The sequence below is a fragment of the Xenopus laevis genome, chromosome 8S (assembly GCF_017654675.1).
Source record: "Xenopus laevis strain J_2021 chromosome 8S, Xenopus_laevis_v10.1, whole genome shotgun sequence".
Taxonomy (NCBI): Eukaryota; Metazoa; Chordata; class Amphibia; order Anura; family Pipidae; genus Xenopus; species Xenopus laevis.
The window spans coordinates 85,072,751-85,097,893 of NC_054386.1; the positions used below are offsets into that span (position 1 = coordinate 85,072,751).

Consider the following 25,143-nt stretch of genomic DNA (forward strand, 5'->3'; position numbering starts at 1 on the left):
AGCTGTCAAAAGAGGGACTGTCCCTCCAAAAAAGGGACAGTTAGGAGGTATGCATCAAGGGGCTCAACTAGCAGTCTAATTCCCAGGGAATGTTGCTTGTCTTCAACGGGCTGGCCAGGTTTCATTAGGGGCATAAGTATAGAAGAACAAACCCTAAGGCTGCAGGGGGGCCGGGGCATAAGGGGACCAGGACCACAAGTTCTGTATAAAGAAATCCTCCAGAAATGGGGTAGGGGGTCAGTAGTTGAAGTGCATGCAAGACCCCTCCAAATCAAAAGCACACACAAAATATTTATGTACCTCTTTTTATTTTTCCACATTAAAACAAAATATTTTAAATATTAAAAAAAAACTATATAAAATAAGACAAATAAAAAATAAGGTAAAAAAAAAAAACCTCCTTTAAACAGGAATTATTAGCTCCTTCCTTGTTCAGTGGGTACCTGCACATGGCTTTCTGTATTTCGTCCAGTTATGTCTGAGAGGTCATTCCTGCAGCAGAGGGGGCACTGATATGTTTCTCTTTCTGGTTTATTCCTGTATCCTGGATATGTAAATAATTATTTTTGCTTCCTTTGAACACAATCATAGCTCTACTAGCTGGGAGAGTAGAAATCAACATGGGAACACCCATGCTTTTTGGATAATATACCTTAAGAAATGCTTGAGCTTTGATTTGGCAATTAATTATATATGTTAATAAACATACAATCTATAAAGAATTTCGAGATTCTCCAATCCGTATTCAGCATGGAATGGGCTAACTTCACTGTAAGGTCTTGCGACCGGAAACAACAGCGTTTTTTCAATGTAGATTATTCTCTAGCTTACCATAAATATAATGTAATAACCACCAAACAGATTCTAGAAAGGGTTCTGCTTTTTTTTAGTCTATCTCTTGTAAGCTGGCCTTCTGATTATAAAGAGGCACATCCCTTATTTCTCTGCCATAATAAGTGTAGATAAAACCCATTTACATGGACTGGATGCTTTCAGATGAGTTTATCCAGAAGCCAGGTTTAGCGTTTGCCAAAATTTAAGATTTGTCCATAACATTTGGCAGGGAAGCACTTTCATAAAATCTTGATACAGTATCTGAGCAGTGAAGTGAAGGGTTGCAGTTGGTACCAAGGGTGTATTGCTGTAGAAGAATCTGAAATCCATGTCTGTGCTTTCAGCAATTGCTCTGTGCAGATGTGGAATTAAAGGGTTCATCAATGGTCATGACTTGACTTCATGGTCTCCTTGTTCGCCACTGGTTAAAGCAGTAAGGTGGTTTGTTCCGTGTGTTCCGTACCATGTCTTTGCTTTTTGCCCCCAAGCTGTACTCAGCTGCAGTGGCAAGACCTTACCACCATATTAGAGAGCTGCTCAACCTTGGCATTGCGGCCAACATAATAAATGATTGGCAGTGGCTCCAGGACATCAGGAACACAGCAGGGAGAAATGGATGCACCAGGATTGTTCTGATTGTAAAGGGATAGCACCTGCAGAACATAGACCAGCATCAGTACGTGCATACTGTATTATTATTAATGTTCAGATCCTAGATACAATTGGATATTGCAGATGTTATGTGCTTTTGAAAGCATCCTTTCATAAAATGTAAACTGCAAACCCTTACAGTCAAAGCAGTTCACAATGCTGCCCCGCCCTATAACACTTACCCAAATATACAACAAACCACCCAAGACTTTTCCCTTCAAAACCTCACTCATTATTACTTTGCTTAAGACTTTGCTTGAGTTGCAACTCTTCTCTAGAATTCCGTTCCATTAGACTTTCTCTCAATCCCAATCCTTCAGACTCTAAACTATCTCTTAAAGGAGAACTAAACCCTAAAAATGAATGTGGCTAAAAATGCCATATTTTATTTACTGAACTTATTGCAGCAGCCTTAAGTTTCAGCTTGTCAATAGCAGCAATGATCCAGGACTTCAAACTTGTCACAGGGGGTCACCATCTTGGAAAGTGTCTGTGACACTCACATGCTCAGTGGGCTCTGAGCAGCTGTTGAGAAGCTAAGCTTAAAAATCTTAAAGCTTAAAATGAGGTTGGTCTGTAATATAAGTGGATACTACAGGACTGATTATTAAATCCTGATGCTAATTGCACTGGTTTCTGTGCTGCCATGTATCTGTATTAAATACTAATCAGCTTTATATTGTGACATTTCTATTCTATGTGTACTGTATATTGTGAGTGGGTCCCTAAGCTCAGTAAGTGACAGCAGCACAGAGCATGTGCAGTGAATCAGCAGAAAAGAAGATGGGGAGCTACTGGGGCATCTTTGGAGATACAGATCTTCCCTGCTAAAGGGCTGTGGTTGCCTTGGGCTGGTACAAAATCCCAAAACATCATGTACAACATTTCTAGCTTCTTCTTTAGTTAGGCTTTAATTTTCCTTTAAAATGTATTTCTTTAAAGAAGCTTCTGTCATCTAGCAAAGCATTCCTTCATCAAACATCTGCTAACTGCAATAGACAATGCCACTTCTCTCAATTTACATATGCCTGTTCTTGCTCAACCTCATACTTTATGGCTCTCATTTCTATTTCTCCTTTGAGACTTAAAAGAGCAGGGCCCTCTTTATGTATTGTTTTGGTAAGCATTTGTATATAGTATGTATGTTTGATGTATACACCCTTCTATTGTGCAGCACTGGAGGCTAAATTGGTGATTCATAAATACTGGTTAATAATTATGATTGGTAATTCAGGGTGTCAGTTGTGAAGAGGGATAGGTTATAGTGCATGTCTGATAACCCCAATGCCAGAGAAGAGAAGTAAAGAGAATACTGGGTTTATGAGCTTTTAGAAGATAAGGGTATTGATCGTGTGATGGGATGTAGCATATGTGATACACAGAAAGTCAATTTTAGTAGTCCTCTTCAGAGAAGAGACAACTTGAGCTATTTTGTACATTTTTAGGCAAGACTGTCCTAAAATGTAACAAATTCCAATTTTAATACTATAACCTCTGTTTAGTATTGGTGCACTCTCCTGAAACTATTAGAGGCCTCAGTATAGAATAACCAACCCAGTGGGAGCTAGATTTGTTACTCAGTGATGATTAATTAGTGGAAAACTCAGCATGGGTATTTAGTTTGACAGTGTCAAATTGGAGTGTGAGTAAGAATCTTGTGCTAGAAAAAAAGCAGGGAATGCAAGTCCCCCAAGGACACAGCACAAGCGTGAAGTAAATAAATGTTTGGGTTCAGCCAAGGTCTTAGGCTGCAAGTGCAAGAATAGAAGAGGATGAGAAAGACATGCAGAGCCAGGATTAGAACTGGAGGACAAGCTAAAATTGGTATAAGATGCACATTTCTGGAGTGCCAAGATAATTTACACGAAAATAAAACAATATTTTAATGAAAGAATAACTAAGAGTACTAGCCCAATAAGAAAAAAAGAAAATGAATGCTGTGAAAAAAAATGTAAGCTAGAAATAGTCAGTCGGTGTGCCAACACCATATAGTTGGAAAAGAACAGGGAGAGTATAGGGCAGGACCAGTGTAGCAATAATATCTTTTATATCATCAATAATTGATAACCAAGTCAAAAAGGGGGGTAAAGTTGACATGAATGTCGCATGAATCCTTTTGTAGACTAGACTGAGAAATGCTCAGTTGTTGGTAATACTAATGCCACATGGACTAATGCTATATTTCTCCAAAATAATTCTTATATAACAAATAATTGTCAGCAGGGAAAAATTGCAACATTTGTAACTTTCCATCCAGGAATGGCAATTACTTGGCTGCTGAAGACTTCTTTATCTAGCTCAGGGGTAACCCACGGCTCCGGAGCCTCAGGCAGCTCTTCATTCTGCTTGCGGCTTTGCCTGTCACGTCGTCTATACAGCCCTCACACTTGCTGGCGGCTTCTTGAGTGTGCGACCACGGTAAGCTAACGGTTATCTCATCACGGTCGCACACTCAGGAAGCCGCCAGCAGGAGCGAGGGCTGTATAGACGTCCCAGGAGTTACAGGCAAGACCGAGCCACAGCAAGATGATTCATCATGGTCCTTACCGTGGTCACACACTCAAGACAAGAGAAGGAAGACCAGCATGGAGCTTCAGAAACAGAAGTCACACCAAACAGATGAGAACACTAGCATTTAATAGGGCTATTTAGGGGTAAATTTATCAAAGAGTGAAGTTCCGCCACTAGAGTAAAATTCCGCAGCTCTCCATTCATTTCTATGGGATTTTAAAAGGCGTATTTATCAATGGGTGAAAGTGAAATTTCACCCTTTGATAAATACGCCTTTAAAAACCCCATAGAAATGAATAGGAAGTGGCGGAATTTCACTCTAGTGGCGGAACTTCACTTTAGGGGCAGATTCACTAAGGGTCGAATTTCGAAGTAAAAAATACTTCGAAATTCGACCCTCAAATTGAAATCCTTCGACTTCGAATATCGAAGTCGAAGGATTTAGCGCTAAACGTTCGTTCGATCGATCGAAGGATTTTTCGTTCGATCGAACGATTAAATCCTTCGAATCGAACGATTCGAAGGATTTTAATCCAACGATCGAAGGAAAATCCTTCGATCAAAAAAAGTTTAGCAAGCCTATGGGGACCTTCCCCATAGGCTAACATTGACTTCAGTAGGTTTTATCTGCCGAAGTAGGGGGTCGAAGTTTTTTTTAAAGGGAAAGTACTTTGACTATCGAATGGTCGAATAGTCGAACGATTTTTCGTTCGAATCGTTCGAATCGAAGTCGAAGGTCGTAGTCGAAGGTCGAAGTAGCCCATTCGATGGTCGAAGTACCCAAAAAATACTTCGAAATTCGAAGTATTTTTCATTCGAATCCTTCACTCGAGCTTAGTGAATCGGCCCCTTAGTGTTTAATTTATTTCAAAGTAGGCCTACACATACACACTGTTTGTTGTATTCTGTTGTTGCAACAGTTAAAATTAAAAAAAGGTTAAAACTTTTAAAAATATATAAGCTGTATGTTTTTCGGCTCCACTTCTTTAGTGGAAGAGGGGGCAAAATGGCTGTTTTGATAGTAAAGGTTGCTGACCCCTGATCTAGCGTGTCGAAAACAAATGAAATACTGCAAGCCTGGGATTCACACTGCAAAAGCTATTCATAAGGACCCCGCAGGCCCTGCAGCGTGGGGGGGGGGCAATTGTAATAAAACTGCACAATATTATTATATTACAGAATATGAGAATCTGCATTTTTTTGAGAAATGGTAAAACAGCCCCCTAGAATGATAACTGTGAGGATACTCCCAGTAGGAGCTGTGGGCATTAACAAAAGCTAAAAGACATGAACCTATGGGTTCATAATGCGAGTTTGATGTAAATGTTTTGAATGACAACCTTTAATAAACTGATCTATAATTTCCAATGTTAAGTGCTTCTGATTTTATATCTCTGAAAAACTGCTGAAAAGCACAATCATGTAGAATACAAGCGCAACTATCCACATGGCTTTGTATGAACAAATGAAACCCCCAAGTGTATTTACTTACCTGAAACCCCCGGGTCGGCTCCGATCAGCAGAAAACTGCAGCGGCCCAGGGTTATTCCAGTGAGCACCTTGGAGCTCTTCTCTTTCGGCTTCTTCTTTCTTAAAATTTTCCGGTGCAAACGCATGCGCAGTAGAGCGAAATAACCGACTTTTTTGTTAAAGTTCGGCTTTTCGCTCTACTGCGCATGTGCAGCCGCTCCAAGAAAGAGGAAGACGGAAAAGGATCGCTCCGTGGTGCTCACTGGGCCGGTGCAGTTTTCTGCTGATAGGAGCACCGGCCCAGGGTTCCAGGTAAGTCAATACAATCACTTGGGGGTGCCTTACATTTGGCACCCCCAAGTGCAAGAAGACTTTCCTTCTCCTTTAAAAAGTAAAAATAGAATACTAGGGGGCACATTTACTAAGGGTCGAATATCGAGGATTAATAAACCCTCGAATTCGACCCTCGAATTTAAATCCTTCGAATATCGAAAGATTTAGCGCAAATCCTACGTTCGATCAATCGCTCGAAAGATTTTAAACGATCGATCGAAGGATTTTTCTTCGATCAAAAAAAGCTTAGAAAAATGATGGGGAAGGTCCCCATAGGCTAACATTGTACCTTGGTAGGTTTAAACTACCGAAGTATGTAGTCGAAGTTTTTTTTAAAGAGACAGTACTTCACTATCGAATTGTCGAATAGTCGAACGATTTTTAGTTCAAAACGTTCGAATCAAAGTCTATGGTCGTAGTAGCCTATTCGATGGTCGAAGTACCCAAAAAAATACTTTGAAATTCGAAGTTTATTTTTATTCGAATCCTTCACTCGAGCTTAGTAAATGTGCCCCAAGGTGTTAGGTGCAATAATTGCAGTGACTGGCGTGCATGCCCCACATTAATAAATATATCACACACGTGAGTTTTTAATAATGAGCAGAGTCAACACTCACCTTGCTGTACTGAGTATCTGTGCTCCAGATGTAAGGACAATTTCCTAAACAATAATTTGCTTCATAACCCTTAGGTTCATGGATCCACTTCCAGCCTAGATCCTTGCGGAAATTTATGTAAAGAGGTTTCACACAGCAGTTTGGTCCAGTGTTCCTGCAAAAAGCAAGATCAGAGAGCCATTTACTTACCTTTCATATAATTGAATCACATTATAAACTACAGTACGTGCATACAGTATATTAGCTCCAAAAAACAAGTTGGTTTGCCTTTACTTACACAAAGCAATAATCCTGTCCAACCCCACGCTTTTTCCGTGAGCTTGTAACCTTGTCAATACGCTCGGCTGGCATTGAAGTGATCATCAGGTAGGGTTTCTTGAATTCATCGGAACCCAAATCCCCCATGTCTCCACGCTTAATAGGAAACCCTTGAAAACAAAAAGTAGCACCGTAAGGGGCAGGTAATACAGCTTATTAGTGTCAGGCTGTTAGAGCAGGCACCTGGCTTTTCTTCCCACTCACATTTCCAACACAACATATTTATATTTACAATTTCTTTTTTTTTATATATATATTTATTAGAATTTTTAGTATATGAATAAGGAAGAACAGGATATACATGATATATAGTTCATTAATTGCGGTATAGAACATTCAAACTAGATGTTTACAATAGCAACAAGAGTAACAACAGAATATTTAGTTATTTATTAGTTAATACATTTTACGTTTTTTCAGAGGAACAGGAAAAAACTAGATAAAATCCGGTAAAATGTAAAATCAGGGAAATGTGTTAAAGTACTGAAAGGATATAAGCACAGGAGTCATTTTTACTTTGAGATACAATATTTAGGGGCACATTTACTATTGGTCGAATATCGAGGGTTAATTAACCCTCGATATTCGACCCTCTAAGTAAAATCCTTCGACTTCGAATATCGAAGTCGAAGGATTTACCGCAAATGCCTCGATCGTTCGGTCGAAGGAAAAATAGTTTGATCGAACGATTAAATCCTTTGATTCGAAGGATTTGAATCCATCGATCAAACGATTTTCTTTCAATCAAAAAAAGCTTAGAAAGCTTATGGGGAAGGTCCCCATAGGCTAACATTGGTGCTCGGTAGGTTTTAGGTGGCGAAGTAGGTAGTCGAAGTTTTTTTTAAAGAGACAGTACTTCAACTATCGAATGGTCGAATAGTCAAACTATTTTTAGTTCGAATCGTTTGATTCGAAGTCGTAGTTGCAGTCGAAGGTCAAAGTAGCCAATTCGATGGTCGAAGTAGCCAAAAGAAACTTCGAAGTTCGAAGTATTTTTCATTCTAATACTTCACTCAAGCTAAGTAAATGTGCCCCTTACTGTGTTAATAACAAGGGTTAAGTATTGCAGCATTAATGCTATACTATGGGGACATGTGCAAGTCTCTCTGTCAGTCACATACACAAGCTAAAGCAATATGTGATTGGTGCAGGACTGTATAAAGGGGAGACTAATTGCAATTTACTATTTACAGGCAAAACCATGAAAAAATATACATCTGGTTTGTATTTTAAACCTCTTTATTTCACAAATAATAACATTCAAAGAGAGTAAAAAAATCAGTTTTTGAATCAGAATTTTGATGTACAATCCAGGAAAACATTACTTAAAATCAGGGAAATGCACCCATTGTAATGCATTATAAACTGGTAAGACCACAAATAAAAAATGTAAAATGCGGGGAAACTTAAAATCAGGGTACTTAGAAATTGAGGTTTCACTGTATCGCTCACTTCATAAGAAAACAGCATTTGCGGAAAAATTCTTAGATGAAGGATAGAATCTGAATGATCGAGTGACTCTACTGCCTTGGCATCAGATTAGGCTGCATGGTGCAGGGGAAATAACAAAATAGATGAAAGGCTAACACATCTGTTGTTCAAGTCATTTATTGTGCCGTCATCAAAAATATTTGGTGTCAAAATTCGAGTTTTTCAAGCAAGTGTATTTTTTTAGTTGTAATATTGGTGTGTAGGTGCATCTCAGGTCATTTTGCCTGGTCATGTGGTTTCAGAAAGAGCCAGCACTTTAGAATGGAACTGCTTTCTGGCAGGCTTTTGTTTCTCCTACTCAATGTAACTGAATGTGTCTCAGTGGGACCTGGATTTTACTATTGAGTGCTGTTCTTATATCTACCAGGGAGCTGTTATCTTGTGTTAGGGAGCTGCTATCTGGTTACCTTCCAATTGTTCTGTTGTTTGGCTGCTGGGGGGGAAAAGGGAGGGTGTGATATCACTCCAACTTACAGTACAGCTTTGCTCACCTTCTATGTCTATGTTCTTGGTCTGTTCGCTTTCACATTTGCAGGCAGGCTGCAACCTGAATTCTTCATCCTCCTCTGTAGATAAAACAAATGGGTTAATTTCCTGGACGATACCATGTATGGTTGCATAGTCTAAAATTGAAATCATTCTACCGTTCTGCAGATGAGTCTTTCTTCTGCCTCTTACCTGCATGTTTCAGCCATTCATTTACAGTCTTTGTAACATCAAACGACACCCACTCATCATCTGTTACTGGAGTAAAGTACTTGCTATCCAGGTATCTTGATCTTGACACATTTTCCTGCATGAAAATAGGCTAATTACTATTCACAATTTTTTTTAAAGCACCAACATTTTCTGCATTGCTGGACAGTCGAAAGATTTATATAAAAAACAATGAAAAAGAGACAAACACATAATTAAAGAATTAAAGAAGGGGCCCTGCTCATTAGAGCTTATAATCAAAAGGAGAAAGAGGGGTGCTATACAAAGTTTATGGTTGGGCAAAATTAGGAGCTCACATAGATGTGACATTGAGTTGCACCCCACAGGTGGCAGATTTATCAAGGGTCGAATTTCGAAGGTGATGGTTACTCCCATCAACTCGAAATTCGAATAAAAAAAAGACCAATCGAAATTTAGTAAAAAAAAAATCAAAGTTTTTAACTTCGGGTGAATAGCCTGTACTCGAATCATTCAAATTGAATTTTTACCTTGTTCTATCAAATTCGAATCGAAGGATTTTTTAAAGTCCACCAAATGCCTCCAAATAGGAGGTCCCCGAAAAGGTGCCAAAAACAGCAATTGAGCAGGTTTTAGATGGCGAATGGACGAAATCGAAGTTTTAAAGAGACAGTTCATGATAAATTTCGCTCGAAAATCTAATTTTAAAATTCGATTTTTCAATTCAACCCTTGATAAATCTGCCCCTAAGTGTATCATGAAGGAAGTAAGACGAGGGTAAGCTCCTCTAGCGAAATGTAAAGGCTGAACTTGCTGTTACTACATACATCATTATTTCTAGTTATTTGATATCTACTGTATTTTGTAAAATCGTTTCCCGTTCTCTCTCTCTCTCTTGTGACTTCTTGCTCTGTGTTTTGTGTTCTGTTTTCTTTTCCCATTTTTCTATTTGTATTCTCTCTTCCTTAAAGCTACCATACTCAGGGCAATTCCTTTGTGATCTGCCTACCTGCTCAAGTGATTGCAGGAACAGTTCAATTATCTGGTTAAACAGGGAAACTTCAGCTATCATACGTGTAAGATATAATGAGATTGGAGATATTTGTGTATGTCTGTGCATATGGAAAGAAATGACTTATCAAGTGTTGTTTTTTCAAAACAATGGGTGTCAAAGTCAAGTCTGACTGTTCCTTGTAGCTCAGCCGAGTGACCTACTTTCCCCAAATTGGGTGCCCAAAGCAGATCCAGTCAAAAAATCCCAGATTCCCTGGCCATGCAGGCAGTCCAGTGGTAACCCAACTCTTCCTTTTGATTTTGGTAGTCTCCTTCCATTTGCCTGCAGATTCTTTCTGTCTAAAGTGACATCAATTTTACTTTTATGGGTCAGAAGGTAGGTTTACTCTATGTGGTCAGGGTCGGGTAGTGGATCTGGACCTCCCAACATTTTGAAAATATAAAGAGGATCAAAAACATTTTCCATGAGCAGTGCAACGAAAAGTATTTGGACCAACGCCCATTTTAGGGCCGTTTTACAAAATTTGTCATGTTATGGAAAGTTTGAACACATTTCTGGGGGTTTTAGGGTTTAGGTTTAATGTGTTATTAAAGTTTTGAAAATGGGGGAATTGCCGTTTAAATGCAAGTCACAGTTTCCCCAAGAGACTTGTTTATCTTAAATTGTTACAATTGTTTCTTTGCTTATCTTAAATTGTTACAAATGTATCTAAGTGCACCTGCCATTCTGGGCTCTCTGCCAAATGCACAAATGTTGTATCTTTTTCTGGACCCATGCAGAACTCAGAGATCACCAGACATACTTCAGCTCTAACTGTAACAGGAAGAAGTGTGGTAGTAAATGACAGAGGTAGTTTGTCCATTAATTGGCTCATGGGACCTAACATGTCTGTATGCTAGAGTCCTGCAGCGGGTCGGGTACCCGAGGGCTACCCGCAAAAAAAACAGGCACCCTGCAGTATGAGGGGAGGATTTTCAGGTGCAGGTATACCCATGGGTCTGCGGAGTTGGGGGTCTCATCTATATTAGGTTAGGGTTGCGGGTCTCATCTATATTTCTTATCTTATGTAATATTGTCTATATTTTACTCCTTTTAAAGTTTCACAAAACTTGTTTCTGTCCCCTTTAGCACTAGAGAATCCCGCTTCTGTAGGCGCTGTTCTGGAAATCCATTAGAGGGCACAGACTGTATCTTCAAAAATGGGTCTTTATAATGCACACACAGTGGTATAAACAAAATGCGGTGGGTGTGCTAATGCATTTTGTTTATACCACTGTGTGTGCACTAATAAAGCCGATTTTCGAAGATACAGTCTGTTCCCTAATGGATTTTCAGAACAGCGCCTACAGAAGCGGGATTCTCTAGTGCTAAAAGTTGTACTGGCGAGGAGTTGCCGGCATCTCCCGATGGCAGCGTCTGGAAGGACCTGGCGGACCGCATCATATTTTTTCATTGTTTCTGTCCCCACCCACTTTTGATGACTTCACTTCCAGTTTGCAGCACCATCACTTCCTGTTTGATGGTGGTCAGCGGGTTGTGGGTCGGGTTGCGGATAAGGCCGTTGTGGGTCCGGGTCGGGTAGAGGATCAAAGTGAGTAAATATGCGGGTTGTGGTTTGGGTCACAGGCTGCGGGTTCGAGTCGGGTACGGGTCTTAGAAATTGGTTCCGCACAGGACTCTAATATGTGCCCTAGGTTTGTTTGTGTGCACTGTAATTCATATGATCCCAAGAGGAGGTTCCCCTTAGTCCTAAAAATATATGGCAACTTTCTATTTAAGCTTACCCAATGGCACATACTATTAAAAATAATCTTTTTTACGAAACAGTAGTGATGGGCGAATTTGGGGTGTTTCGCCGTTTTTTGGACGCTGGCGTCCTTTTTTGGATGCCAGCGCACATTTGCCGGCGTCCCAAAGAAACGTACGCCGGCGTACATTTTTTTTTTACGACGGTGAATTTTCACTGCCGATTAATCACGGGAATTCGCTGCGAATTCGCGCCTGGTGAATAAATTCGCCCATCACTACAAAACAGTTTTACTTGTGAGCTGTTTTATGAAATATATTTTTATAGAGACCTCCATTGTTGGACTCTTTGTGAGAATGTTCAGGGACAGTAGGATTAAGCTTTTTACTATTGCTGACCAATACTTTTACCAAACTGAAAAACAACACAGACCAAATGTTTCACAAATCCTTTGTCATAAAATACATAAGCCTGTACCTTATTTTCCCAGAATAATTCCATCCTTTGACTGCTATTTTTATCTGTCTGCTTCTTCCTGTACACGCGCAGCTCCGCATGGTGCAGAAGAGACTTGTTACCCACGTTCTCCCTCACATTCGAAGCATTAAATATAAACTTAAATATACGGTCTTCCAGGTCTGTGGAATATGGAAAGAAGACATATGTCAAAACATTATTTTCATCTCCACTGCTCTCTCTTGCTATACAAACATCACAAACATTCCCAGCTGGTCTGAGAGAAACAGTGTCACAACTGGAGGAATTCCCCTGCTGTATCTTTCAGTATCAGTGATACAGTACTGGGAAAGATACTTTGCTTTCCAGCAATGCTTCATTATCCATCCCTCTTTCCCAGTTCTTCTAAGTGCTGATTCCTAACTTTGACGGTAGTTTTCTTTAAAGGGGTGTATTGATGGTGTGCCTACACACTGTGTTTCATTTATATAGGCAAAAGTAATTGGAAGCAGTGTGTTCTCCAACAAGAATATTATTGAATTTATACTTTGGGTACTTTAAAGGAGAACTAAAGCTTAACTAAAGAAGTAGCTGGAAATGTTGTACATTATGTTTTGGGCTTCTGTACCAGCCCACGGCAACCACAGTCCTTTAGCAGTAAAGATCTGTGTCTCCAAAGATGCCCCAGTAGCTCCCCATATTCTTTTCTGCTGATTCACTGCACATGCTCTGTGCTGCTGTCACTTAGTGAGCTTAGGGACCCACTCACAATATACAGTACTCATAGAATAGAAATGTCACAATATAAGGCTGATTAGTAATTAATACAGATAATTACTACATGACAGCCTGAATCCAGTGCAACTAGCATCAGAATTTAATAATCAGCCCTGTAGCATCAGCTTATATTACAGACCAACCTAATTTTCTGATGGATAATTTGCAACGACCCCTAAGCTTAGCTTCTCAACAGCTGCTCAGAGCCCACTGAGCATGTGAGTGTCACAGACACTTTCCAAGATGGTGACCCCCTGTGACAAGTTTGAAGTCCTGGATCATTGCTGCTATTGACAAGCTGAAACTTTAGGCTGCTGCAATAAGTTCAGTATCTAAAATATGGCATTTTTAGCCACATTCATTTTTAGGAGTTAGTTCTCCTTTAAGTTTTTAAAAAAATTTGATTTCAATTTCGAGAGTTATCATACTCTGGACCTTTAAAAACTCGAATTCGTCTATTCGCCACCTAAAACCTGCCGAATTGCTCTTTAAGTCAATGGGAGACGTCCAGGGATCAATTTGGAGTTGTTTGTAGCCTTTCTGAGATTCGAGTTTTTTTTCGGAGAAAAAAACTCAAATTGAGTTTTTTTAAATTCAAATGGAAATCGATTCAAATTCGATTCTGTATACAAAATATCCCTAGTGGTGATGGGCGAATTTATTCGCCAGGCGCAAATTTGCGCGATTCGCCGGCAGCGAATACATGTGCGAAATGGGCACGAAAATTCGCCATTTCACGAATTTTCGCGCAAATTCGCCCCAGCACTAATCCCTAGTACACAGAATGAATGTCTCTCAGGCTACATACGTATTTGTGACCATAAATAATATACAAAAGACAAATTTCTATTAAAGAATAAGAACAACATCTATGTAATGTGTATATGTATAACATTTGTGAGACAGATTATTTGTTATTTACTTTTTAATGACTAAATAGATACTTGCGACATAAAAGCAATACTTTATAGCACAGGATTCATTCTGTCAACGAAATTAAAACCCACAAAACTACAGCTAACTATGTGACTTAGAACCTGCTTATAAGGCCTGCACATTGTACTATACAGACTTTGTGTAAGTCCCCAGTTGTTTAGAATTTTGGTGTCGTCCTTTCTGAGGTGTATCATGCTTGTGACATGCGTAGTTGTGCTCTCTGCACTAGAGATGTGCTCCCTCTCAACCCGCTCTGAAGCAAAAGGGGTAAGCATGGGGCAGGTAAGGGGGGTGGCATCATAAGTCCCTTGTTAGTTATAAATCTTAAGGGGTGCTTCACCTTTAAGTTAACTTTTGGGGGCAGATTTATCAAGGCTTGAAGGGAAAATTCAAATTTCAAATTAAATTTTTTTTTATTTCAGTGTATTTAGACTAGGGAAAATGAGGTTGGTCTGTAATATAAGCTGATGCTGCAGGGCTGATTATTAAATTCTGATGCTAATTGCACTGGTTTCTGTGCTGCCATGTAGTAATTATCTATATTAATTACTAATCAGCCTTATATTGTGACATTTCTATTCTATGTGTACTGTATATTGTGAGTGGGTCCCTAAGCTCAGTAAGTGACAGCAGCACAGAGCATGTGCAGTGAATCAGCAGAAAAGAAGATGGGGAGCTACTGGGGCATCTTTGGAGACACAGATCTTCCCTGCTAAAGGGCTGGGGTTGCCTTGGGCTGGTACAGAAGCCCAAAACATAATGTACAACATATCTATCCCATTGTTTAGTTCTCCTTTAAGACATTCTCTGATTATACAGTGAAGATTTGGTCTCCAGTTCATAAGAAAGGGGCATCAAACAAGCCCAGTTCTAGAAAAAGACTTATCTAAAGCATAAGGAGGTTGGAAGATCCTGTTTGAAGAATGATTTTGGCCAAATCTAGGGGTAGATGGACATAGTGGGATATTATAGTTTTATATAAATAAATAAATACAAAACACTGTCGATGATGTCTTAAAAAATTAAAGGGGTCATTTGCAACCCGAGGGGGGAAGGCCCAAGTGCAAAAGCGGCTTTTCACACCCAATCCTATACAGTACGTGATTGATTGGATTCCATATGAGGGGCTGTAAGGCCACCTCTCTTTTTTTTCATTAATTTAGGCTGGTAGCCCAATCAATTGGAACAGCAGGAAGTAAAGAGCAGATGTGACTCCTTTTCACATCCTCATGTGACAATGCACCATACACTGGCCAGCATGATAGACCAGCAGATGAAATGTGTATTATCAGTTAACTGAAATATATTGTCAACCATTATATACGTACAGAAAATGGTACAACTTTTGATACAATCCTACCAGTACATGCATAAAAGAGGACTCAGATGACAGTAGGGTTGCCATCGTCAGATGGTTGGCTGATCGCCGCGTCAATCATAGGGAATCCTGCACGATTTTCCTAATTTGGAAAACCAGGCAGGCAGTTTTGCCCCGGCAGCCCTTCAAAGAAACGGGCTGTCCGGACAGGTGGTAAACCCTAGACATGTATCCTACTGCTGTGTAGCCAAGGGGCTACAGAGCATTTGTTAAAAAAAAAATAGTAAAAAGGTACATTTTTTAAGGTAAGAAATATTTTCAGTTTTTGAAATTACTGAAAAATATTGTAGAAGACAGTTGGTTAAGTAATAGAATGGCTGACAGCAAGATGCAGACACGGAGATATTTTTGGCTTGTTGTGAGAATTTTGGCCGGAAAAGCTTCAATTTTATGTTAAACATTTCAGAGTGAAGATTTCCAAGCTAAACTGAGAGTCTTTCTCTCCTGAGTATTACAATTTATGCAGGAAATTTAATAAAGACTATTTTAATTCTTTGGCATGCACGCATTATTAAATAAAAGTCTTATGAACATAAATTGAACTAGAACTTATATTTCTTGGGAAGAAGGTGTAAAAGGAAAGAGTCACAGAAAGCAGCAGTGCTGTGCATGTGTGCCAAACGGATTAGGTTGCATATGTGTTCCAGACAGTAGCTCCTGTGTGTTTATAATGAGGGTAATTCTGCCATTTTGGTAACAATCCATCCTTATTCTGCAACCTCGTTGGAGACCAAGCAGGAGACTTAGACAGAAAGTCAAATAAACAGTTACTGGACCTTTATCCACTACTCTCCATAAAGGCTAAAAGCTGTCAAAGAGTGAACTAAGGAACTATAGCTTCCTATATAGGAAATAGTCATTTAGGGTTATTTATATGTAAAAAAAAATACCTGTAATATATGTTCATACAGGGCAATGGGGATGGATCTCAGATAAGGAAAGAGATGGGGATTTGATGCCAAAGATGGGCCTTTATGGAGTGCAGAGAGATTGATTTAGGGTATACAAACATTGTATGGGATGACAGAAGTAAGGGGTAAGGGAATTGATGGATCACAGTAGGTGGAGCAGTTGGACAAAAACTAGATGCAGGCGCAGCTGAAAAACAGTTGGACAGGATGTGAATTGGGGGGAAATAGGAAGTAAAATAAGGGGAAAAGACAGAATAAACATCTGTGATCAGAGAGATTTTCCATCTGCATGGATGGGCAAATTGCACAATATCTGGCCATTTTGCTCACTGACCAGTATGAAAACTGTAGGGCAGGGGTCCCCAAACTTTTTTACCCGTGAGCCACACTCAAATGTAAATAAATGTTGGAGAGCAACATAATCATACAGAGAGTTCCTAGGGGTGCCAGATAATGGCTGTGGTTGGCTATTGGTAGTTTCTTTGTGGTCTGGCAGATTACTGGTGGTTCTGATTGGCAGTGCACATGTTTTTTATGCAAGTAAAGTTTTCCTTCAAGCCAGGAATTCAAAAAGAAATATGTACCTACTTTGAGGACACTGAGAGCAACGTCCAAGGGGTCGGAGAGCAACTAGGCCACTGGTTGGGGATCACTGCTGTAGGGGTTGGTTACAATAATAATGGCCTGGGCACAGTGTCAAAAGCAACATACGGGACAAACTATATGCTTATTATACACTTTCGTGTTAGAGAAATATCAATGTCTGTCAACAGGACTTTGCCCTATTAATATAATTATATTAATACTAAACCGATCCATAGTTTTATTCAAAATTACAGGTTTTATGAACCTATTATCTTTCATAGCGTGTCTACATGAGAGTGCTCTGTTCACTTTTGCTGCCTGTAATTCATTACCCTGGCCTCCTCGTTTAACCCTCCCTCTGCCTGATCAGTGTGAGTCCCAGCAGCAGTCTCTTTCCCCCACCCCCTACTTCTTCCTTTGCTCTTCTACTCAGTCTAAATTTATCTCTCCTGCGCTTCCTCTTTAAAGTTGTTCTGTTTCACGTGACTACTACAATCAGCATCACTTCAATGTGTCAGCTGTGGGGAAAATTGGTTGGTGGAAACTTGGGATCCTGGGGATTTTTATTTCTTTCATTTAACCTTAACACAAATAAACATAAAGGTTGTGCTGCAAATGTTTTTTTTTTTTTTCGAAATGAATAAGTTAATAGTGCTGCTCCAGCAGAATTCTGCACTGAAATCCATTTCTCAAAAGAGCAAACAGATTTTTTTATATTCAATTTTGAAATCTGACATGGGGCTAGACATATTATCAATTTCCCAGCTGCCCCAAGTCATGTGACTTGTGCTCTGATAAACTTCAATCACTCTTTACTGCTGTACTGTAAGTTGGAGTGATATCACCCCCTCCCTTTCCCCCACCAGCAGCCAAACAAAAGAACAATGGGTAGGCAACCAGATAGCAGCTCCCTAACACAAGATAACAGCTGCCTGGTAGATCTAAGAACAACACTCAATAGTAAAAACCCATGTCCCACTGAGACACATTCAGTTACATTGAGAAGGAAAAACAGCAGCCTGCCAGAAAGCATTTCTCTCCTAAAGTGCAGGCACCAGTCACATGACTGGGGGCTGCTGGGAAATTGACAAAATGTCTAGCCCCATGTCAGATTTCAAAATTGAATATAAAAAAATCTGTTTGCTCTTTTGAGAAATGGATTTCAGTGCAGAATTCTGCTGGAGCAGCGCTATTAACTGATGCGTTTTGAAAAAAACATGTTTTCTGATGACAGGATCCCTTTAAGTCTAAAACAAATACAGTTTTAGCATAGTAGGTATATCCAACAGGAATTTCTAAAGCCCTGGATGAGCCAAGTCTACATATATGAGTCTCAGTCAGTGTCAGGAGTCAAGTTCTTCTACTTTGATCACAGCAAACCACGTTTATACAGACCATGATTGTGAAAGTGGTATTACAGCACTGAAACACAAACTGGCCTTCCCCAAACTGCTGCCACGAGATCATAGTCAGCGCAAGATCAATACAATTCTTATATTTCAGCCATCTAGGAAACAGCCTCACGAGGAAACTTCGGGCGACTTCGGAAAACGAAGCACTCCGAGTGCCATCCCACCGGCGATTTTTATTCTAGCCGGCGGGAAGGCAAATCTTTTATTGTTCAACCCTGTTAAAAATATTGGCATAATGTAGTACCAGGTAGTAAAAGGAAGTCAAGAAAGAAGATGGGAGGAAAAGAACAGTTTAAGGGTAAGGGCACACGCTAAGATTCGGGGAGAATTAGTCGCCAGACGACAAATTGCCTCTTCGCCGGGTGACTAATCTCCCCAAACTGCCTCCCCACTGGCTAGAATCTAAATCGCCGGCAGGATTGCACTCGGAGCGCTTCATTTTCCGAAGTTGCCTCACGAGGAAACTTCTGGCGACTTCGGAAAACAAAGTGCTCCAAGTGCCATCCAACCGGCGATTTAGATTCTAGCCAGTGGGGAGGCAGTTTGGGGAGATTAGTCGCCCGAAGAAGAAGCGGTTTGTCGCTGGGTGTCTAATTTCCCCCAGTAGCTTTGTGTGCCCCTGCCCTAAAGGAAAACTATACCCCCAAAATGAATACTAAAGCAACAGATAGTTTATATCATATTAAGTGGCATATTAAAGAATCTTATCAAACTGGTATATATATTTAAGAAAATTTTACTCTTTTACATCTCTTGCCTTGAACCACCATTTCGTGATGGTCTGTGTGCTGCCTCAGAGATCACCTGACCAGAAATGCTGCAGCTCTAACTGTAACAGGAAGAAGTGTGGAAGCAAAAGACACAGCTCTGTCTATTAATTGGCTCATGTGACCCATATATGTATGGTTTGTTTGTGTGCATGGTGAACCCTAGGATCCCAGGGGGCGATCCTTATTTTTTAAAATGTCAATTTTCTATTTAGGAGTACCCAATGGCACATACTACTAAAAAAGTATATTATTATGAAAATGGTTTATTTACATATTTTACATATGAGCTGTTTTATGAAATATCTTTTTATCGAGACCTACATTGTTCTGAGTTTTCCTTTAAGCAAATTTAAGGGAGGAGATGGGGGTAGGGTTGCCACCTTTTCTGGAAATAAATACCGGTCTTCCTATATAGTTATCTTTTTTCACTATTAATAACATTGGGTTCAACCATCATTTTTACCGGCCTGGCCTGTACAATACCGGCCAGGTGGCAACCCTAGATGGGGGTGATAAACATAAGCAGAGAAGAGGGGAGAGTGTATGGAAAAGGAAGGATGAGAAACCACGCATGAGATGAAAGTTACAGGAAGAATAAAGAGAGGAGATGTGACAGGAAAATAATGGGAAGTGTCAAGCAAATGCAGGGGCAAAAGAATTGGCAGTAGCAGAGAGAAGGAATAGAAGTGATAACAGCCGTGAGTAGGGAACAGTAGGGGGCACATTTACTATTGGTCGAATATCGAGGGTTAATTAACCCTCGATATTCGACCCTCGAAGTAAAATCCTTTGACTTCGAATAGCGAAGTCGAAGGATTTACCGCATTTAGTACGATCAAACGATTTTAATCCATCGATCAAAGGATTTTCCTTCAATCAAAAAAAGCTTAGAAAGCTTATGGGGACCTTCCCCATAGGCTAACATTGGTGCTCAGTAGGTTTTAGGTGGCGAAGTAGGTAGTCGAAGTTTTTTTAAAAGAGACAGTACTTCGACTATCGAATAGTCGAACGATTTTAAGTTCAATTCGAAGTCGAAGTCGTAGTCGAAGGCCGAAGTAGCCATAAAAAAAATTCGAAATTTTTTTTATTCGAATCCTTCACTCGAGCTTAGTAAATGTGCCCCTAGGTGTATGAAGAACCACCTGCAAGAAAAACAGAGGGGGCAGGAGTAAATTCTCAGAAATAAGCATAGGAATTTTGAAGACAGTGGTAGTGGTCCATACAGGGAAACAAAATAAGCCCTGGCATCACAAGTACACAGGCCAAACAGCTCTCCATCAATCCAATAGTGACTATGGAATCATACAGCAGCCCCTCTTATATTTTCCAGTATCTACAGATTACCAGTCTGGGTCTGTATTTATACACAGAAATGTCAGTGGGATAGAAGTAGGGAAAAGTCAAGGAAAGTAAAGTCAAGGAAACAGGGCAAAGGCAAAGAGAAGCAGAGGAAGAGAGAGAAATTTGACACAGAGAAGAATAAATTGGATGAATTCCCTGTACCTTACTTCACCATTTTTTTTTTACTCAGGGGTAAAGTCAATTTCTTTTAGAGCAAAACAAGAACTGAAAGAGAAGGTCACCTAGGAAGCCAGAATAGGGAAAGCCCAAGGGAAGTGTGAGACATCATCTCCAGATATAGGGCAGCAGAATTACTGAACAGGTTTCACACACGTGTTGCAGAAGCAGCAACGTGAAAACTATCTGATTCAATAGATGTATAAGACAGAAAACAAGGTTATCAACACTTTATCAGTGAAAAGTTCATAACAGTTTTAGGGCAATGAAGATTAATCACCAGCGTTTATCTCTGCTTCTGTGGGCGACTAATCTCCTATAAAAGCTTTCCCACTGGCAATAATGTGAATCGCTGGTGGTAAAACCCATGTGTTGCTACAGTCTTCCAAAATTGCTTGAAGTTTCCTCACAATTTATCATACTTAATATTAATAATAATATTAAGGTGAACTACTCCTTTAATACACATACATGGTTGGAAGAAGTGGCCTTAACTATATGATTTGCAGTGCATCAAACAAGGATTCATTATATCTTAGTTTGGATCGAGAACAATACCATTTTTTTATTACAGAGAAGAAGAAAATCATCTTAAAAAAATGTGAATTATTTCCTTATAATGATGTCTATGGGAGACGGCCTTTTCGTCCTTTGGAGCTTTCTGGATAACAGGTTTCCGTATAACGGATCCCATATCTGTACACGTGTACAGTGCAATCCGGCATAATCATATAGCTGAGTGTGCGGAGTACACTCAGCTAAGACCATAATTATTCCTGTTATTAACTAATTAATTCTCTTTAGCTGCAGTAAATAATAAATCCTATGGTTCTTCGGGTGTTGCAGAACTACAACTTCCAGTGTCTAACCTCAGCATGGGATGGTGGATGTTCAGTAATATCTGAGGAAGCAAAGCATCTCTAATGTAAAGTATAAAGACATATGTGTGTGTCCGTGAAGAGTTTCTATCCATGTCCAAGTATATGTATGTGTGTGTGCTCATGCATGCCTATACACATGCACAGTTCCCTTAGGGTGCAATTCTGAATAATAATAATATAAAGGAATGTGCATAATACACTCGACTAAGACCGTAATTGTTCTTGTGTCGGTAATTAAAGAGATACTGACACCAGGAATTAAACCATTTTTTTACATCTATCATAAAATTGTCTTTGCATACTATCTATAATTTTGCCATTAAAGTATTTGCAGATGCTTTTACATTACCCATCTGATCTCCCATGTTCCTCGATAAGGGGGCTGCCATATTTGAGCTTTAATAGCATTAGAAATTCTAACTTTCAGGGTGAGAAGGGACAGTCAGATTGGCAAAACAGTCAGGTTACATAATTACAATTACTTACAAAAGCAGACCTATCTGTGAAAACGATCAACATGAGCTATAGGTAAATTTTAATGTAGATTAAGAATAATATTTTAGTGTCAATATCACTTTAAGTGCCGTCTCTTTAGCTATAGTTAATAATGAATTATCTGTGCTCAGAAAAGCACCCTAAATTACTTGCTGCACTCTAGCCATTGAATTGTCACAGACTAGGTGGCAGCATCTTCCCTGTTTTGTTACTAGTCTTCATCTGAACTGACATGCATAAGGTGTTTTCATTGCTGGTCTTTTTCTTTTATAGTATAATTTGGGGAAGGCATTGCACAACTAGATACTGAAAGGAATCAGTTTGATGTTTAATACAAAGGGATTTAGAGGGTATCAGCAGGGAAGCACATCTCAAGGAGTCCAATGGCTAGAAACAGAGGTCACAGGAGCTTGCTTATTTAGGTTGGGCCCAATATTCTACTCAAATTGTAACCCCTTAAAGGAAAACCAAAACCTTAAAAATGAATAGGGCTAAAAATGCCATATTTTATATACTGAACTTATTGCAGCAGCCTAAAGTTTCAGCATCTCAATAGCAGCAATGATCCAGGACTTCAAACTTGTCACAGGGGGTCACCATCTTGGAAAGTGTCTGTGACACTCACATGCTCAGTGGGCTCTGAGCAGCTGTTGAGACGCTAAGCTTAGGGGTCGTCACTAATTATCCAGCAGAAAATGAGGTTTGTCTGTAATATAAGCGGATGCTACAGGGCTGATTATTAAATTCTGATGCTAATTGCACTGGTTTATGTGCTGCCATGTAGTAATTATCTGTATTAATTACTAATCAGCCTTATATTGTGACATTTCTATTATATATATTGTGAGTGGGTCCCTGACAGCAGCACAGAGCATGTACAGTGAATCAGCAGAAGAGAAGATGGGGAGCTACTGGGGCATCTTTGGAGACACAGATCTTTACTTGCTAAAGGGCTTTGGTTGTCTGGGGCTGGAAAAGGACCCCAAAACATAATGTACATTTCTAGCCTACTTCTTTAGTTTAGCTTTCCTTGTCCAATTTAGTGGACAAATTGATACATACAGTATCATCAAGTCAAGTAAGAGTAAAGTGTCAGGTATATCTGGGAACTCTCTGTTCATAAACAAGCTCACCAATCTGAAGTGAGAGAGATGAAGACCTGAAAGCTATAAGAAGTGATTTACAAACACAGTTGCTTAATTGCATTAGTAAACAATAATTGTTAATAGCGAGTGGTTGCTATTGGTAACTGCGTTAGCACAAGTTAGTGCCTATGTTTGTAAGTAAGCCCTCACATCTTTAAAGAAACAAAATTGCCCTGCAGCAGATGTAGAGCACACAGTAAAAGATATAAAGCACTTATTAAACTATAATTGTTAGTATCCTAATGTAATGGTAATGTCACACCCAGCATATTCTCAGGTATCACTAGAAAATACAAAGACAAGAATATTTTTGGGTGATAATATTGCTTGTGCGTCATTTTTAATCTTAAAGGACGGCAAGATAATAAAAGACACCCTTAATGTTCTTCTTAGCTAGTGCTACAGGAGGACATTCTGAGTTGTAGTTCAACAAGAGATGGAGAACTCCTTTGGCTATTTCTGCTGGGCCATTTATTTAATTTCATTAATGGTGTGACTCCCTAGAATCTCTAAACTCGAGTTCTGCCACTTACGGTTCGTGCTTTTAAATCTGTGTACTTGTTTTGCATAATAGTCCTGTATGTTCTGCTCTTGCCCCACATGTTCTTCTTCTCTGGCTGCTTTTTCTCTGATCACCTCCAAGGTGCTATTATAAAGGAAGATGGCTTCGCTGGGCATTGTCATCTTCTCACTGTCTACGTCTGGTGTTTTGTCCAGTTTTAGTTTGCTGAGAATTTGGCCCCTGATGGCTTCAATTCTCCTCTTCCTGACGTCTTCCATATCCACAGCCTTGCAGGTAGACATGGACATAGTTAAAGTGGAAAGATGCAGGACCAACAGCACCAGCAGCATCCACAGAACCTCCATAATGCAACGTTCCACGACAAAACTCGAGTAGCTTTAGACTTTTAGGCTTTTAGAATAGTTTCCTTTTACTTGTATGTCCTTCAACAATCTCAGCACCAGTTCAGATTGGCTTACAGAGAGTTTAAGCACTTCCAATTCATTGTATGAGCGCTGCGCTCAGAGTTCCATGTGCCGGCCTAAAAATAAAGACGAGAGGTTTTGCTGCCACCATTAAACGAAAGCATAATTACAACTGGAACACTGTGTCATTATGTTAAAGGGATGGAACGGTCTCTTGGTGAGAAAAGCAGTTCAGAAAGTTGCTGTCCTGTCTTCATGAAGCAGTTGCATTGAGCAGTGTGGGAGATCCTGGTTTGCTTCCAGAGCTTATAGAATATGTGCCTTGTATGCAGTCAACTCCCCCCTCTAAATGTAATTTGACGGCCCTTGTAACCCTGCTTGCTAGAACATGATTCTCACCGTCCCCCCCTCTTGGCTTCCTCCTGTGTGCTGTAACTTAAAGCTCCACCCAGGATATGGGAGATAAAATACTCTCAACACACACACTGAAATGGTTTAAGGAAATGCTCTTACGTTTTGGGGTGGAGAGGACTACAAAGTAAACCTAATCTTTTTTCCCTCCCTCTCTTGCTTGAGCTTATTAAAGGGCATGTAAAGTCAAAAATATAAAATCCCATTTTTACTTTCTTTAATGAAAAAGAAATCTATCTCCAATATACTTTAATTAAAAGATGTCTACAGTTTTTATCATAAACCTGACTGTATGCAGTGCAATTCCCCCTTCTTTTACTGCTGTGGATAGGAATTGTCAGATGGTCCCCAACTGCTGTGCAGGTAAACGATCATACTTTCAAATGGCAGGGGGAGCCCCCCCACCTTACTTCCCAGAACTCCAGCAGCATTGTTGGATTCCCAGTAGAGATTTGTATCCAGGGACGCAGTGCAGTCTCTATAAATATGATTATTAATCAGTCTTGCTGTATTGGCTTCTATGGCAGATATTATTTGACTTGTGCTGTTTTGATAATTTATGACGATCCCTAAGCTTAACCTCCCAACTGAAGCCCAGACCACACTGAGCATGTGCGAGTCTTGATATTGCAGAAATGTCTAACAAAGTTACAAGATGACAGCCCCCTGCGCCAACTTTGAAAGCATAAATCATTTGTCTTATTAGGCTGCTGGTGCAGTAAGTTCATGTTTATATTTAGTATACATAATACAGCATTTCTAACATTATTCTATTTTAGACTTTAGTTGCCCTTTAATGGTTGAATCTTCAATTATAAGCATTAAATATATCTCTATAAACCTGCAACAAAATCAGTGGTGGTGTTTAGAGCAAGAAAA

At 39.7% G+C, this 25,143-nt stretch overlaps 1 protein-coding gene across 1 annotated transcript; it reads right to left on the minus strand.

Moving 5' to 3' along the window:
* Nucleotides 1–24,292, minus strand: tgfb1.S (transforming growth factor beta 1 S homeolog). The gene is made up of 7 exons (XM_018233331.2): nt 23,460–24,292; nt 12,140–12,300; nt 8,904–9,018; nt 8,717–8,791; nt 6,694–6,844; nt 6,417–6,570; nt 1–1,487 (listed from the first exon to the last, which is right to left on the minus strand). Exons 1-7 carry the CDS (start codon nt 23,791–23,793, stop codon nt 1,329–1,331), a joined length of 1,149 nt encoding a protein of 382 aa, XP_018088820.1. The 5' UTR covers nt 23,794–24,292; the 3' UTR covers nt 1–1,328.
* Nucleotides 24,293–25,143: the final 851 nt, after the last annotated feature.

Bases quoted from the DNA above. Each gene is read 5' to 3' on its own strand.
- tgfb1.S (XM_018233331.2), bottom strand. From the start codon at position 23,793: ATGGAGGTTCTGTGGATGCTGCTGGTGCTGTTGGTCCTGCATCTTTCC. The intron at 9,019-12,139 runs GTACAGGCTTAT...ATTTTCATGCAG, and splicing joins AATTATTCTGGGAAAATAAG to GAAAATGTGTCAAGATCAAG. The intron at 6,845-8,716 runs GTGAGCAAAGCT...TTTGTTTTCAAG, and splicing joins CAAGAACATAGACATAGAAG to GGTTTCCTATTAAGCGTGGA.